At 39.4% G+C, this 18,184-nt stretch overlaps 1 protein-coding gene across 1 annotated transcript in view; it reads left to right on the top strand.

Moving 5' to 3' along the window:
• Positions 1-18,184, top strand: part of SLC10A7 (solute carrier family 10 member 7) — a 137,569-nt gene that overhangs the window by 88,548 nt on the left and 30,837 nt on the right. Inside the window, exons 6-7 of the mRNA XM_054293405.1 lie at positions 2,993-3,028; positions 13,867-13,950. Coding sequence (XP_054149380.1) covers positions 2,993-3,028; positions 13,867-13,950 — 120 coding nt within the window. The remainder of the gene's footprint in view (positions 1-2,992; positions 3,029-13,866; positions 13,951-18,184) is intronic.

The raw sequence follows: 18,184 nt of genomic DNA, 5'->3' as shown, positions 1-18,184 counted from the left end.
TAGACACACACCATGGTAGGGTAAGCCCTTCTTCATATCTGGGGCAGAAACCTGAAGAAAAGGGCTTCAGCTCATAAAAGCACATCAGTGTATCCAGATTAACCTGTAGGTGGGCTTTACATCCCCAAAGTCTGTTCTTCAGCAGCTCCATCAGTTGGGTGGGTAACAGAGGTTCCCTCCCTGAATAAATCCTGCTTTGCTTGTCCCTGTAAACCATCAGCCACCCCAGCACTACTGACTGAAGAAAAAACCCCTTTGGTTTTAATGTAAAGCCTGTGGTTTTTCAAACTGGCACTCCTTATCAAAATAAAACATTAACATCAAATTACTCTGATTCAGCAACAGCATCTATTTTTTAATATGAACTTGTCTGTTCTGTCAGGTAATTGTTTAGCTTCCCAGGGAATCGTGTGTGTGTTGCAAATGGAAAAGTTCAACCTTGTAAATCCTTTCTGTGGTGAGGCAACAGGAAACCCACTTCTGATTATTAAGATCACCAGGTTAAATAGCAAAATTTAATAACAAATTGCTAAAATTGACCTTTTGAATGCTAGATTTGCAGCATGCTCATTCAGGAATCTCTTTATGATGTGTAGGAGGATTCTCTTGCTCCCCACTTACAGAATTACAAGAAGTGTTACTGTCACAGAAGTGCAGTTTCCTTTTGTGGCACATGCTTTGAATTAGCTGTGGCTGTTGCCCACTGTGTTAATATCAGCAAGCTTCTCAAGTAATTCAATAGCAAGTCACAGCTCCCATCCCAAGGAGAAAGGACACAATCTTGATTTATCAACAAGATAGAGAGAAAGGTTAGTTTGGTTTGGTGTGGTTTTTAACCTTTGCCTTTTTTTTTTTTTTTTTTTTGTGACTTCTAAAACCATGCTGATGCAGGGTGTGCGTAAGAAATAGCTAATGGTGCTGAATCAATGAGTTTGTTCAGGTTCAGAGGAGAGCTGGCTGTGCTCTCAAGCTGGCACTGTGCTCTCCTCCCTGCACTCAGTGCTCAGTAGGAGTACAGGATGCTTTCAGATCACTTCCTGCTCCTCACTTGTGCAAAAGCCTGGAGGTGGAACCCTGCTGCAGTGGTGTTCTGCCATCCCAAAATCAGGGCAGGCTGAGGGAACACTCAGGCACTTGGTAATGTCTGGTAGCGTTTGAGGTGTGCAGTGTGGCTGTCAATGGGGAAAGGAGAAGAAGGGCAAGGTCTGGCTCATGTGGTGTGTGTATATATATATATATATATGTATATATCTATATACATATATAGATATGTATATGTATGTGAGTATAGCAGCCACCCTTAAAAGCTGGGCTTTGGTCACTGATGTTGTCCCGGCATTACACAGATCTTGCAGTCACTTCTTCCTCACAGATTCTGCTGTATGCAAGTGTCACTTCAGCCCTTGATGCCTCCTCCCTTCCCCAACTTTTGTTTCTTCCTCTCCAGCTGCTGTACTTGAACACCTATATTTCTTCATATCTGTTATCTGCATTTTGGTCTAAACCTCCTGTAAATTGTGAGTGACTCCCTGAAGCAATTCTTACTGCTTCTACTTCTCTTTTCAGTCTTTTATGATCTATCTCAATTGTGATATTTGCAAAAAGATAAATTATTATGGATATCTGGGCTGTGGGGCAGTCAGATATGGCATATATTATTTATTTTGAAATATGTTTTTAAATTCTGCAGAGGCTTCAAGTTGCACAGCTTAACTGTTGCCTCCTTGATCCTTCCTGTCTGCTATAATTTGTGGCATTTATTTGTTGCATTTTGTTTTAGGAACACAATAGGAACTCTCTGTGGCTGATAGTCTCTCTGAATCTGTGATTTTTTGTGGACCCAGAAAGCAAATACAAAACTAATTGTTTCAGGCTTTTCTTTATATTTTCTTCCAAGAGATTGAAGTAAAGCCATGTTACTCAAGGTTAAGTGAAAAATAGGGGACAGCTGGGTTTTTTGTTCAGTTGTTTTTCACTTGTAGCTAAATAAAACATAGAATGAGCACCCTCTCAGATAAATGTTTTGGATCTTTGTCCAATTTATTTTTAAAAATAAAGTTTGTGAATAGCTGAAAAGCCAGCTGTTCTTGTGACCTAGCTGGATGAAGAATAGTCCTGGCCTAGAGAAGTTCTGAGCCAGCTCTATGAATTAGCATGCATTAAATGATGGAATCATTTTATTGAGCAATAATAAAATATTGAAGTCAGATGGAAGGATGATGGGGAATTGCTGTTTGCAGCTATGAAAGTGATGCATGTCATGTTAACTCCCAACCCAAACAACTCATTCTAAGATTTGCTTTCATGAAACTTAAAATCCTCTATTTTGTCCAATCATCAGCTTTAAACCTGTTCCTTGTCAGTGAAGACAACAAATCTTTTTGCTTGCATCTGCCTGGGGGATGTGGAAAGCTGAGGTGGTCCTGTGTGATTAAATTAGATGAAAGACTTGCCTTCTACCAGTGAGACATGAAGTCTAATCAAGTGAAATGAGTTTTGAGATCTCAGCTCATTTCCTTGGGGAATATCTGCTTACATTACACAGTCACGACACCTAATTCATCACAGTTGAGGCAGCTTCTGCTCAGAAGAGGACCTGGGACTGGGTGCCAGGGGACTTGATCAAGTCTTTCCCTAAAGAGGAGCTGCTTAGTGAAGTTAAGATACAGCACACTGAGGGGAGAGCTTTAATATGTTTTTTTAAAAATAAATTATCTATATTCTGTATATCAGAATATATATCTGTATATTTTAGAACAGAGGGACTTAGATGCAAAAAGGTAAAAAAAGGTACTTGGTACTGAGTGTAGTAGTTTATAAAATGATTGCTGCATGAATGTTAAAAAATATGCTGAGTGAAGAGCAAAGTTGAGCTTGTTACTTAATTTCTATGCTGTTAAATGATGTTTGTGTATTTCCATGTACTAAGCTAAGAAAGTAAAGGTTTTTCTGCCTCCTTGACTAACAGATTGTTTTTGTTTGTTTCTTCCAGGGCATTGTTATAACTCCACTTCTGCTTTTGCTTTTTGTAAGTATCATGATGTATTAATATATCTTTTACTGGGTAATCTTGCACCTATTAGACATTATGTTTAAGATCTAAGTTTAGATGGTTTTCACAATGCATCAATAATGAAGCAGATTTTTCTGGTCAATATTTGAAATGAGCTGCCTCCCAGGACGGCCATCAAAATGTACCATAGTGGATGCAAACACCACCTACACTTCATTCTGAGATGACCAAAAGCTGTTGCTCTTACAGAAGTGTAAAATCATATCCTGTTAGTCAGGCTGGGTAAAATTCAAACACTTGCCAGGTAAGGAGATAACTCATTTAGGAGAGCTCTTGGAGAGCTTTCACTTGTAGGAGCTGGACAGCACTGTCCTGATCTGAAGTGGATGAGAAGAACTGGAAAAGCACTACTCAGATAAACAGAGCCGTTCTTTTGGGCAACCAAGCCCATGGATATCTTTGGGCTAGAGACAAGACAGATTACTGGAGCCCCTGTGCATCCCTAAATGGAATGCTGCTTCCTTCCTGTTAGTCCAATTGTCACCCCTCAGTGAGGCCTTGGGTCCTGGCAGCTCACGGTAGAGAGAAAGGGAGGAGACCAAGCTCTACCTTCATGTTTTATAAAGGCAAGGGTATTAGCATACAATGGAGAGGCTTTTGCAGGTGGGTGGTGGTGTTTGGTAAATCCCTGGTCACATAGGAAATCTTGGTGCTTGAGGGTTTGCTGGCACAGCTGGTGTGGTGTGGTGCAAGCTGCTGAGAGCTGGGGCTTTGTGAAGGGCAGGGAATATAGGCTGAAGCTCTTCAAGAATTTCAAGGAAGACATAAATTTTCTTTTATATTTGTCTTACTGATGGCTTTGTACGTCAGTCAGCACACTGGAAAAGGAGGGAAGTTGGTCTGAAGCAATTTGTAAGTGGCATGCAAGGGGTGCACTGTTTATAGCAAGGATGCTTAAGCAACATATGGGCTATATACAAATATAGCTGTATAAACTGGGATAAAGAGTACTGTGAGAGTGGCTGTAACATCAGCTGCTGCCTCACAATAACTGTGTGGGAAGAGTTTTATTTTACTAGAACAAATTATAACTCACTGATGTAGCTGTGTTTACACACAAACTGCTTTGACCATATTGTATATATTGATACACACCAGCAAAGCTTTCTCAGTACACCTGGGAGCGTAGACTTACTGTAGGTTGAAAAAGATAACTTTCCTTTAAAAAAAAGACAGATGCTTTGTTATTCTTGCATTGAATGTGTTGATTCAGGATGTTCTCCCTCACTGTTTCCAGTCCTCTTCTCTCTTGTATGTAGAAAGTGTTTCTTCCACAGGCATTCATTCAGAGACCTGTGCCCTTATTTCTAAGTGAAACTTCAGCTCTTTTTACTTTTGCTTACTGTCAGCTTTCCCTGTGCTTTACCTCACTGAGTTTGGGGCACTGAATAGTCAAAGTGGGTATTTTCTGCAGAAACTGAGATGTTAAGGAAAGATCTGTATATATTTTCTTTTCTTTGGTGTCATTATAGGCAGATAACAAGATATTCTGCCCTGTAAATTGCAGTTTTCACTATTACTTCTCAGAGGAGGTGGTAAAACTTCATATGTACAGGAACAGGAAGGCAAATCGTATCTCTGTTCTTTCTACCAGCCCTGGAAACATTTGTATGAGAAGTGTGTAAAATTCACATTAATTATTGGGTGGTTTGTGACATGACTTGGATTTGTTCTTGAGGCGGATACGCACATGAATTGCTTTGTCATCAGAGTGATAAACCAACTAGTCTGGGGATGAGGGGAGCTACAAGAACTGTGGGGTTTTGTCACAGAGCCCAAAACTTGAGGGCTTCTCTTGTGCTATATAAATATTTAAAACTTGTTGAGGTCTTTGTTGAGGGTTTCACAGATGAAGAGCAGTATTCTGGTCAGCCCTGCAGCACACCTTGCTAAGATGAGGTCTGCCTTCTCTGAAGGTTCAGTTTATCCAGTTATAGGTTTTTAGGGCAGCTGAATGTTTGTAACCCAAGTTTCCATGTCCTGTGGCAGTCTGTGGTTTGGACGGCTGAAACCCATTTTTTGATGTGGACCTCTCTAGTTTTCCTCTGAGTTTCCTTGATGCATCTGGCCTAGTGAATACATAGTGGATTCCAGCACACAGTTCACATGTTTCTGTGTGCTTGCTTACAGCCTGCAGCTCCATCATTTCATGTGGGACTGTGCAGTGAGAAACACGGACGAGAAAAGTCCTGGCTTTCTTCTCTGAACCATTCAGCAGTTTAGTCATGCAACTTAGCCTTAATGCTTAATTAATACAGGATGGAATTTTCAACTTTCAAAATAAATCTTCCATTTACCTCTACAATAACTGAGCTGAGCTACTGAATGCTATTCATGGGCCTTTCAAGTCAACATCATCAATGAATTTTAGTTCCTGATTCTGGTACTCTCAAGCATTAACTCTTCCACTAAGTTGTGCTATGATTGTCTGAATGTTCATATTTGTTATTCTCCCTGTCTACAGTGCATAAAATACCTTCAGTGCTGCCAGAAATAAAATACATTGTTGTCTATTAGCTTGTTTTTGATATATAGCTTAACCTGAGGTAGTAGTTATTGTTTATATTTTGCCCTGTGTGCACCAGAGAATATAATGTTCTGAGCTGTCTTTTTGTTCATAATTGCCCAGTAATGGAAATATAAATTGTCTAAACAACATTGATAAAGGCACGTTGAAACTGTAATAAATAATGCATTTAATGCAAATAATTTATCATCTTAAGTGAATGGTGTTGAAGAGGAAGTCAGTTGCATTTCTGAAAAGTATATTTCTGCTATGAAACTTCTGGTGTAAAGCTTACTCAAAATTAACATTCTAAGAGGTTCAGATTAATTTAATGAAGGCCTAATTACTGGACGGTATGAGGATGCTTAGCTAAACTTTATAAACTTTATAAGGAATATCTTTGTCACAGATACTTCTGATTAACATTTTACCTGATAAGAAGCTATTGAATCTTTCTTCCCAGATATGTTAATCAGCAATATCATCATCCTCATGTTAACCCTTGTTATTAACAGTTAATATGCCATATTCCCAGCAAAGATGTTACAAATGGCCAATGTCCCATGAACTGTATGTAACTGGAGCTCATATATGGGGTGAGCAGAAACAAAGCAATTTGAATCAGTTTCAGGTTAGCATGAGGTGATGCTGTTTGATATTTCTTTGCAGCATTCTGCAATGCTTCTTTAGCCATGATTAGGAGGCTGTGTACCAAAGCATTCAGAGAGTGAGGCTGTCCATCCCCCTCTTGTCACTTTGCACACTTGGAGAGTAACAGATCGATCATGACAATTTTTAAAGCAGAAAAAGAAGTTTTGATTTCTCCAAGGTTAGTTATCAAAGTAGCAGAAATCTTAAGTGTGTGAATCTATGTACTTCTATTGAAAGCCATCAAAAATGTTAGAGATAAGTCAGAAGATAAGTCACATTGTTCAGAAGCATGCCTGCAATACAGTTAATGTGGGATGTTAAAGACCCAATACAAAATTCATGTGTATTTGTAAGGATACACTTGGCAAACCCTCTGTGTGGCTGTCAGATATTGCTCCCCCATTAGCTCCTTTGCCAATAAAACTGCCAGGACATTTGTGTCAAAACAGGATCTTTCCAAGGCTTTATCAGCTTGCTCCTGTTCTTGATTCCTGAATTTTTATTTTTCTGTTGGTGTTCTAGTGGTGATGTCATAAGCACTAGAAAGTAGCACTACTGAAATAATTCAGGAGTGGACAAGTGAAGGAAATTTGGTGCAAGTAGTGCTGAGAAAAGTGAAATAAATAAAGTGAAATTAGAAGCTGATTTAAATGCTGAAGAGCTTTTAAATGTATTCACAATCTTTAAATTAAAATATGGGTCTAAAAGTTGTTGATACTTCTCAGAGTTTTTACCAAGTCTACTCCAATCCCATTAATTCAGATAAATCTGTTTATTGAAAGGAGCTGTCAGTACTTTTTTGTTTTTAAACAGAACTTCTACACACTATGCCTTGTTTTTCTTCTCAAGCACTTGGTAAATGAGAGTTGATACCAGTCAAATGAATCGTTAAATATGCAAATATCTTAGTAGCTGGAAAGCCTTGGAAGTTGATAAGGAAGTTGCAGCTAATGGATTTCACTGGTATGTGACAAAAGGCTGATTACAGTGGGATGGGAAGGGAGGGGAGCAGCACAGTGCATTAGCTATTAACAGATCAGCTCATTCATGTGGAAGATTTAAAGTGCATCATTATTTCTACCTGGGTATTTACCTCACTCTTTCCTTTCTTCTTTAATCATTGGGAAAACAAAATTCTCTGATCTGATCCAAACTCTTTACAATTAACTAGAACTTTTCAATGACTGCTGTGAAATATTTACTTAATCATTTTATTGCTTTTTTCTCATGCGCCTTTTATGGGTTTGCTATTTAAATTGGAACAAGTAACAGAGACTAATGGGGACCCTCCTTGTTCCTGACTCACACACCAAATACTGTAGGTGCTTTTCTACATGTTATTGCTCTTGAGATTTTCACCTGTGTAAAACTAGGGGAGCCTTTCTAGTGCACAGCCTGCTCCAACATGGGCAGAAGTTAACCACACATCTTTAACAGGGTCATAGAACCAGGCTACCAGGAGAATCCCATCCTGACTCACCCAATCCACCTCTTTTCCTGCAATTCACCTCAGAAATTAGCGTGATCCAACCTAAAAAATAAGGATTTTTGCTCTTTCTCCACCCTTGCAGCGCTAGAAACTTGTGTCTCTGATGAATGTAAACTAATTTCCAGTAAGTACTGGTTAAAGATATGTAATTCATTTGTCTTTGTTGCTAGTGTTATACATCTGAATAGCACTTCTCTGAAATTTATCACCCTGGCTCTGACTTTCTCTTTGCCAGCCTTCAGTCAGCTAGGCTAAACAAGCCATGCATTTGTAATCTTTGAATTCATAAAACAAATCCCTTAATCTGAGGTGTTTTGTGCACCTGCTCCAGGTTTAATTCCATCTTCAGCCCAGGTAATACAAACCATGCACAGTTGTGCAATTTGCTTCACCAAAGGCTTATCCAGGCCTTGTGCAATGTCTCCAGTATCCCCTATGTCCACTGATTTATTTCTTCTGCTACACCGCAGTTTTCTTTTTCATGGATAAGTAATATTCATGGCTCTTAACTACCCTGTATTGATTAATCTGTGTCTTTCCAGCCTTTCCAGGCCTTTGTTTGCAGCAGAATTTTTGGATGCAAGTCCTTAAGTCCCTGATCTCCAAGGGTATTAATCTAATTCCCATTTAGGTGTTTCTGGGTTGTAAACTTGATCTTGTTTCTGTACATTAACCCTCCAGATCATTGCACCACAGTTAAGTGGAGGAGTAGCTCTGGTGTATTTCAGATGAAGAATACCCATGGTTATTTTTATAGCTCTATAAATGGCTTTAAAATCCACAGGTGTGTTTGGATTGGCTTGGTATTTAATGTGTCATAGGGGAACCCAAAGGGGATTAGGCATCTGTGATCACTTTAACAAGGGAAACCTGAAATATCATTGCCCAGCCTAGGCAATAAAAAAAGGGCAAGATTGTCAGCTTTGGTTTTTCCATACTTCTGAATGTGAAACTTTGTTTTGTTTTGTTTTGTTTGTTTTTTTTTTTAATTTGGCAACAGAACTGGAGGGTATATGTAGACAAATAGATATTTTTTCATTTGTGCCTAATCAACTCCCACAGCCGCACAAGCATATAGAATATGCAAGAATTTGCAAAATATATGTAGTTGTTTAGCAAAACTGGAGGATTTAAGTTTAATTTTTAAGAATAATAGTGAAAGGTCTCCTTGTTAAAATACATGACTGCCAAAGCATTGGGTACCATCTCTGTTCGAGATGGCATTGGATACCATACCCCTTTCTGAGGCAAGAGACAATTTGCAGGTTTTGACAGGTGTGATTAAAACCTTTCTTTTTAAATTTAAACATGTCCTTTAGAAACCCTATTTTCAGTGATATGCCTCCCCTTCCCTTCCACCCATTCCAGGTGGATTATTTCAGCACCAGTCAATGACTGGGGGTCAGTGGGTGGGAGCTGGCATCTCCTGCACAGCTTCTGTGCCTTACCAGGGTATCCAAATGCTGTGCCTGTAAAGAGAGGGGTGGGAAGGGCACCCCAGTGACCTGTCAGCTCTGCTCAGATGTTATGCAGGAATGATCCCTTTCCACATCCTGCCTGAAATCTGGAGCTGGGCACTGTGGGCACAGGAGGACATCAGTGCTCTTCCAAGTGCTCCCTGCTTCCCAGAGCCTGAGCACCATTGCTGCCATGGCAGTTCCATCACAGCAGTTCCATTTCTGGCTTTCTGAGGGACATTGGGTAGTTTTCTGCTGCACTGTAGCATGCTGCCATGACTGGGTCAGGGTAAGGGCTCTGGAAGGAGTCCAGAGCAAGGGAGGGCTTTGTCCAGCTGCTAACTCTTGTTCATTGCCCTTCATCACTCAACTGGATGCCATCCACCTCTTTTCCAAAAGTGCATTGCATTCCATGGCCTTTCTGTAGTGGACCTGCCATCCCCAACAGGATGTAAAGGGATTGGGGCATGGGGTGTTGCAGACAGGCCTCTGAGGCAGCTGGATCTGGGCTGGATGAGGGAACCAGAAGCTGTGACAATACAGCATTGAATGCAAAATTTAAAAGGGGTCAGAGTAGCCAGACCCTTCCACCAGAATGTAGAAAAGAAAGGCTTAAAGTTGAATATCTTGTATAAAAGAGCAGCCAGGAGTGCCTCTCCCTATCAGTTCTGCCCTCTTTTCACCCCTGCCTCTCTTCCTGCTCTGTGCTCAGCAACTGGTGAGGCTGGAGCTGGTTGATGGTGTGTGAGGAGCACAAAGACACAAGCTGAGGAAGCATTAATTGCAGGAGAGCACTGGGAGGGTGAAAGCTGTCCCCCTCTGCTCCAAAGAGGGCACAGTGTGTGCAGCACAGGTGTCACTGGGCTGTCATTTGGTGGGACTGGCATCATGTGTTTCTTCTGAGCCCATGGCAGTGTAGATGTGGGAACACCCCCTGTGATACCTGCCTGGTCAGCCAGAAAGATGAGAATGGAGGGTCTGGCTTGTGCAGACAGTCTAGGCTGGGAGATGGAATTGTCTTGTTTTTATGCAAGAAGTTTGGGGTTTACTCTTTGTTTTTTTAGCATATCCAGTTAAATATGGCCTTTTAATTAAGGATAAGCCAGTGTTTCTACCACAACCTCATAAAGAAACCCACTAAATTATTTGGTGGGTTTTTATAAAACAGGCAGTCTCTTGAGAAGAAAGGTCTAGGACTAAATTAGCAAGAATGCTGCAGGTCAGGTTTGAAGTACTGCATGGTGACAGAATTGTTTGAGAAGATTTGCCTGGGATTTTCTTTCTGCTTATCTGAGTTACCCTGCTGAAATCACTCAGATTATTTAAGTGAAAAGTGTCTTTCCCCAGTCAAGAATTTTCAGGGAATTTTTTTGAATAGTGAGCCCATTAAAGCAGGGCTGGCTTATTACTAAACCTTTAACTGAAATGCTGCTCTCCAGAATGGTATGTACAGTCTCTTCACAATACCAAACTTTAAAAAATGTTCCTAAACAAGCATGGACAATATGTTGGCATGAAATTTGTGATTCCTTTTTCATTAAGTGGTGCATTTTATCTTCCATGCATCATTCCAATCAGGTAGGGGCAGTGTTTTTTCAGCTATACATCAGCAGTTTGATTTTATGATATTTTTATGCCAGTTCTTACAGTACATCTGTTTGCCACTGAAGAAAGGTTCATTTTTAGCCATAGAGATTATTATAATAAGGAGGGCAGCCAAAGATAATCATCTTGCTAATAATTTCAGCCTAATAGTAATTTCTGTGCAATGCACATCATCTAGATAGTTCTTAAAAAAAAAAAAACCTGTCATGACAGCTAATGGAGCACAGAACTTAGCTTGATCCAACTAAAACCTGAGTGAAACCCTATTCATTTATTCAGACAGAATATTTGCATTTGTAAGTGTGTAGGAAGGTTTGATTAACATTATATCAAGGTTTTTATTTCCTACTTACTTCTCAAAACAAGCGTGGCAAACATATCCAGAAGATAGTTCAGAGGAACTCTGGAGCCCAGGCAATGTCTGAGTCCATGGGACACTTAGAGTTGTGACCTGATGAATTTTCATGCTGCAAATGTTGAGAAGGCCCTGGTCAAAGTATGCTTCCATTAGCTTTAGGTTCTGTAGTACCTTTGTGGTTAGCCATATGTCCAGAGTCTGGGTTAAAATGTCTATTTTCTGTGTGATTGAGAAGTTCATGCCTTCTCTTCAGCCTGTATCTTATCTTCTGTGTCTTTCTCAGGAAACAGATTTAAGTGTAAGGTAATACAAGAGTTGATAGACATAATCTAACAGATTTTGATAAAAAACAGCCCACTTAAATTATTGTCAAAATATACAGAGGGAATCAAAGTTTAGAAGTCTGTTTGAAGATATAGTATCAGTACCTTTAATTCAGTTTGTAATTATCTAAAACACACAGCAAAACAAATACCAAAAGCTCCACATCCAAAGCAGAACATATCCTTATATATAAAAGTGCTTAAAAATTCCCAACAGTTTGAAGACACTATGTTTGAAGTAGCATTTTAAACAGCTGGCAAGACTATGCCTTTTTCAGCAGTCTGTTGAATACTGTTGAATAGTTTTTCATTCCTGACTTAGAAACTGACTATGCATCCACTGAGCATAAAACTTAAAAGTAGTGAGCAAAGTCCAATCAACATTTTTATAGAAAAGCACAGGAGTCAGTGCCAAAGTGTTGTAGCTCTGTGAAGCTGTTCAAGTGTCCTGGCTTGCTTAGACTGACTCCTCTGTGGCCCAGACAGATTTTAAAGTTTAAAAATCTTCACTTTCACTTGAAAAGGCTTCCTAGAATACACAGTAAGTAATGCTTTTAACTCCTCAGCACATAGCAATAAGTCCAAATACAATTTGAAAAACTAAGAACCTTTTAAAATTTCAGAAGCTTCTTACAAGAATTAAAACAGCAAGGAGGTGATGAGCGTGATGCTGGAGGTCTGTGCTCTCTGTAGGGAAACACTCAGAGTGCCCTGTGTCCCTTGGGAATGTGGCTGCCCTGCCAGACTTTGGGTACTCATGGGTGATCTGAATCTTCCTATGCAAGCTTTTACTTCTCCCTCTTGACTCTGTGGGAAATTTAGGCTCACAGAGCCCCTACCTGCAGACCAAAATTCTCAGCTGTGGCATCATCCTCAGGTCCCCTCCCATGTGCCCACATCATTAAAGCTGGAGGTGATGGTGGTGAGATGTTGTGGTTTGTTCAGCAGTCACACTGAGTCTTAGCTGATGTTGCCAGTTCAGTAGCACATAGGAAACAGCCAGATCCTGTGTATTCCTCCTGAATCTCTCCACCCAGAGTGTATTCAGCAAGGGATATAAGAAATCTGAGGCCATTTGCCTGCACCAGAAGCTCAGTTTGCCCAGAGACATCCCCCACAGGTGTGTTCGCCCATTTCCCGAGCGGTGCGTGTACAAATGTACAAAAAAGCAGTGCGCTTCTACATTTCTGTATCAATTAAAATACTTCACTCTATGAAATTTCTGATTTTTCTGTTCTTCAAATTTATGAATAATCTTGTTTTATGCCAAACCCACTTGTATAGCCATATGTTGATTTTTCAAGTCAGGCTTATAGAAAGTTACTAGATTGCGTGATCACCTTGTCTGTCACAAAGGTAGCTGGGAAAGGAAGGTAAGTGTGAAAGGTATCATTTATGAGAATGATGTATGTAAGAATGCTTTAGGAAATCAGCATCATTTAGATGTTGCTGTAAAGATTCTGTATTCTGTTGTCATTTTGAGAATCTTTAAAGTGAAGTGTAAAATATAAAATAGAGTGGATCTGTGAAAACCTTAATGTTGTGTCCTTTGCCTCATTGTGAAGCAAGTGGTTGGTGGTTGTCTATGGGAGCTCTGACAATGCTATTCAGTCTCCTTAGTGTATGTTTTTTAATGTGTGTTCCATTGCTATTAGAGGTGTGAAATTACATTAAAGGAAACTTTCCAATTACCTAGCCTAAAACAAGTCCAGTCAGAATGTAAAACATACTGTATATTTTCCTAAACATTCTGAAGCAGGTTTGAAAAATCCCACTGACTTTGTGTTCCTGTTTTCAACCAGCATCTTAAAAAAAAAATACTTGTAGCATTTACAATTATTGTTAGAGAGATCAACTATTTGAAGACTAAGACTGTCAGTTCAGTTGTCTTAACAAAAGAGTAGTTCTATACTTCCAGTGTATCTCTTTTTAGACAGTACTGAAATAGAACATGTGAATGTTTTCTTCACTATTTCATTATTTTCATTTATTTATTGAAATAACTACACTGTCTTCTGTTGTTTGATGTTTGTATAAATGGTAAAGTAAGTCAAGCTAACTGTTTAGTTAGGAGGATTCATTCCCTGTCTCTTTAGACTATCATCCTACAAATGCTTATATAATTTACTTGGCATATATGTGCAGCAGGTTTTCAATTAAATGAATATTGATGGAAATATTACCCTAAGTTATAAAATAATCAGAGATTGGTTTAGCTCTGTTTTGTGGAACACCAAATGCTTTATTGTGACTTAACTATTAAACATGTGCAGCTACTTCCAGTGCACATAGTTCCCAGTTTTTATGTGTGAAATGAAATGCATATTAATGTGTGATATCTGTGTATGAAATTTGCAGATAGTAAGAAAAAGTGCAATGTTAATGGTATATCTTTATTTTGTAGCTTGGATCATCCTCCTCTGTGCCTTTTACATCCATATTCTCGCAGCTGTTTATGACTGTTGTAGTCCCTCTTATTATTGGACAGGTATGTCTTTTAAATATACATTCTTATTTAAAAAAACAAGATAAAGAGAGCTATCTTAAAGACAGACTGGCAACCTGATAAGCTGCCACATAGGAACAGCCTCAGGATAGTGCAGTCTAATATCAGGGAAAAGATGCTCCAGTGCTCCCTGGAGCCACATTGATCTTTGTTGAGATTGAGCATCTGTCCCTCACTACCACAAACACACGCTGCTGCAGAGAGAGGAGGGAGCTTGTGAACATAAAGTGGGAAAAATGGCAGCCCAGGCTGTGAGGAATTCCAGCCCCATACAAATGAGCTTGGAGAATACTACACAGTCCTTTTGTCACATGCCCTTTGCCTGGGGCTGAAGGAACTCCTTCCTCCCTGTGTAGTATCTACTAATAATTACAGGAATTAAAAAAAAATCTCAACATTAATAAACATATAAAGGCTAAGTGGTCACAAGTTAAGAAATCATCAAATTAAGGCTGCTCAAGCCATTTTGCTTATGCTTTGCAGTGAGGGGTTTAGTTGCACAACTGCAAACTATTTTCACATTTCTTCTCTATCGTGTTACACTGGGTGGAAGGTATTTGTAAAATGAACAGTTATTCAACATTTAATTTTATGCTCATTGTCCATATGTTCACACAAAGCCTTATTTTCCATGGCTTATGATAGAAAACTTCCACTGAATGTAAAAAATGCTAATTGCATGTTAAAGGTTTTCTGTGTTCCTTGTCTCTGCAGTGTCTGTTTGTTCACAAATGTTAAATGTTAATATTAACATTTCCATGTCATGGTGGGAAATCACAGTAGTAAGACCATAAGTTGTCATAACTGTTATCACTGCTCTTGGACACTAAAACACCTTAAGTCTAATTTTTACTTACTTGTAAGTATTTGTTGTTCTCAGGCACTCAGAATGCACAGAGGGTGTGTGAGTGGGATTTGCAGCTCATTCTAGCATCCACCTGAACTCTGGGTTCAACTGGAACCCTCTGAATTTTGTCAGCCTAAAGCAGATTTTGAAATGGAAGGCATGATTAAAATACAGGGAAATGAGAGCAGAGGCTGTAAAGGGGCACCCTGAACAAGGTTAAGAATGTTGTCATTGCCTATGCTACATAGGCAGTCAATCAATCTTGTATCAAACTATAATTGCACATTTCAAAATCTGCATGTACTGAAACTTAACAAATTGCTGGTGAAGTTTCTTTTGATTAAAAACACACATTGAGGTCTAATAAAGGGAAGAGCATGATGAGCATGACAGTAGTTATCAGCACCTGTGTAACCTCTCTGCAACCATATCATCTGGAAAATGGACATTAGCTCTGTGTCCCTGAAGGCTGTGGAACTGCTCTCATGCTTTGAATTAAATGCCAAAGAGTTTCCTTATTAATTAGGAAAAAGGGTTGCTGATTAACCTACCTCTGTATTGTGTTCTTACCTCATCAAAAGTAAGTGTCCACCAAAAGCAGACAAGCAAAAGTAGTTGAATCCTCTTCTGAAAGGTCCAAACAGTGAAAGCTGTTAGTTGGAAGCCTTAAGTGGAAATTTCTAGGAAACAAATGCCCAATAGCAGATTTAGCAATAAAGTGTCCTATAGCCATGGAGTATCAGCATCTGTGCTGCAGTGTAATAAGCCCAAAGATGATGGTAGATTGCTGGACAAAGTAATGGCAAAATTTCAAGAGAACTTTCATCTGTGTATATAATGGAATGTTACTTGGGAAAGATGTTATAGGAAATTGATATGTCAGCTAACTGGTGGAGTTGGATGTTCTTTCAGCTGTTAAAAGTGATAGGGCTGAGATCATGAATGGAGCAGTAGGCATATGAATTAAGTGCTCTGTGTGATCACAAGATCGAAATCAGAATTGTGATTCTGACTGAGATGAAATTTAAGAGTTCTGATAAAGACTGAAAGAAAAAATACAGAATCTTAAAGCTTGTGTAACCCAAAGACAAATGAATAGTTTGGGTTTTTACAAATACACTTCAACAAGAAATAGGATGATTCTTCTTTAAAAGTCTTTGAAGCAGTTTTTAGAAGTGAAAGATCAACAAAAGTAGCTCATGTTCGTCTAAGCATAAAGGCTTTGTTTCTGAAGTTACTGCACTTGACTATATCTGTTCAGAGGATGTGGAAAAGAAGAAATGCTAATGAAAGCTACAGCTCAGAAATGCCAGCAGTTTACAGTGATTGTCTTGGTTAGGTTGAGCTGTACAAAGGTAACCCAACCTGCCCAGAGAGGAATGAATAGAAGCCATTTCTGAAGGTGGATACCCAAAAGTAATGGGCAGGAGTCAGGGAAGACAGCAAGCAAGAAAAGGACTGATGCCAAGAGATCCAGTGATAGGTCTGCTTGCCCTCCTTCTGCTCCAATTCAATGGGAAGTTGTGCCCTTTGTTCATAGAGCACCACAGACTCATCACTGAGGTGTTGCCTGGCTTGTGGTACACAAACATATTTGTGAACCACAGGTCACTCACTCTGGGGGTCCAGATAGGGAATAATGGGAATAATATCCAGTTGGGGGATAATGGCCCACAATTCCTGACTGATGCCTTCAGCAATTGATTCAAATGTATCATTTCATGCCCACAACATCAATTCCTCACCACATGCAGCCATACTGTTCAGCAGAAAAGTCAGTGGAAGAGTGTCTGGTAAGGTGACCTGGTAACAAAGAGCTTGACTGGGGGGAAAAACCCTCAAGCTTGAAACCTGCCTGCTTGGAGGATTGCCTCTCCTCAGCCTTCCTAGCTCATCTGTGATCAACAGGGGCTTTGTGCTTAAACCACATCAGCCTAAAAGAGAGGAGGCTGCTTAAAGGGCTTTCTTTTCCTTTAAAAAAAAATCTTGCCTCTGGGAAAACCTGTGTTGCCTAAATGCTCATTTCCTGAGCAGGCTGCAGAGCTGGCTGTTTGAGCAGCCTCTGGGATATAAGCAAAGCACATAAAAAGGTGCTTTTTGATTTGTTCTGTTTGGGGTTTTTTTTTGTTTGCTTTATGGCAAAACGTACCAAGAGTTTTGGTTGCTTGGCTGGCTTGTCAGAATTTTTGATGATGGCTGGGAAAAAGAAGTCACAATAGTGTAATTGATGCTTTTTTCCTGGTTTTTGAACAGTTTTTTTAGCTTTTTAGGACTACTATTGACGGGAGTCAAACATGCTCTTCCAGCCTAGCTGCTGACATTGAAATGTATAAAGGGCTGCAGGTACAGGCTCTGCTCAGGTGGTGGACCATTCTTTAGGGAAACAAAGAGCTGTTAAAGGAAGAAGATACTATGTTATCAGAAAGGTGCTGAGTCTCACAGATGGCAGTGATTGATAGATGGTCCCCAATAAGAATAGCTCTGTTCTTTGTCAGTCATGCAGGTTGTCTGAACCTAAAAAATGTTGTAGCCTGTGTCCTCGGTGTCTACAGATGTGTTCTGCTAATTGACAGGCTGGTGTTGCTCAAATCAGTATTGATAGTATAATATTGCATTTGTATTTGTGGAGTAACAAATAAGACCCCTCTGACAAGAAGTCTCAAAAAGGGACATAATCTGTAGCATTTTATAAAGATCTAATTTCCTATAAGCCTTGAAGATCTGTAGTGGGTAAGAGCTTGTTATTTGTGCATCACTCTTGTATACCTCTAAGGGGAATTTGAGAATACTTGTTATACAATAAACATGGTAATAGATATTTCGTGAAAAGATTTTTGAATCTGCTCTGGCAGCTTGAAGTTCTGATTATTTTTTATCTGGGTAACAGAGTCCTGGGCTAGATTACTGCTCTTGAGCTGTTGTGATTTTGCTACAATCATTGTTTCCTTGCCCATAGATATTGGTAATACTTTTAGCCATCAAAATGTAAGGTTTTGTGAAATATCCAAGCAGCTTCTTCCTGACCAGTTGTGAGATTTAGCTGGAGACTGTTGTTTCTTTGCTTATTTTTTTCCTTCTGAAGTGACAGATAACAGGAACAGTGAAACCCACCACAATGTTTCCTTTCCCCTTTTTGCAGACTTTCTCCGTTCCCTACACCTAAGTGCTTATGACAGACTTTTATTTTATGTTTTATATTAAAGAGCGATTTATGATTAAATGTTAATGAAATAGAATTTTCACTGTGCTTTCATTATATTCTACTAGTTTGAACATTTTTCAAAGCAGCACACCAAAACCCACTGTTTTCTATGAATAAATAATAAAAAGCTTGTCTGTACATTATCATTCATGCATTCTCTAGTTGCC

Source organism: Melozone crissalis, unplaced genomic scaffold, assembly GCF_028551555.1.
Source record: "Melozone crissalis strain CALT ecotype California unplaced genomic scaffold, PUWL_Pcris_2 ptg000006l_1, whole genome shotgun sequence".
Classification (NCBI taxonomy): Eukaryota; Metazoa; Chordata; class Aves; order Passeriformes; family Passerellidae; genus Melozone; species Melozone crissalis.
The sequence above is the reverse complement of the archived record's forward strand: the minus strand, read 5'-3'. Positions and strand labels throughout refer to the sequence as shown.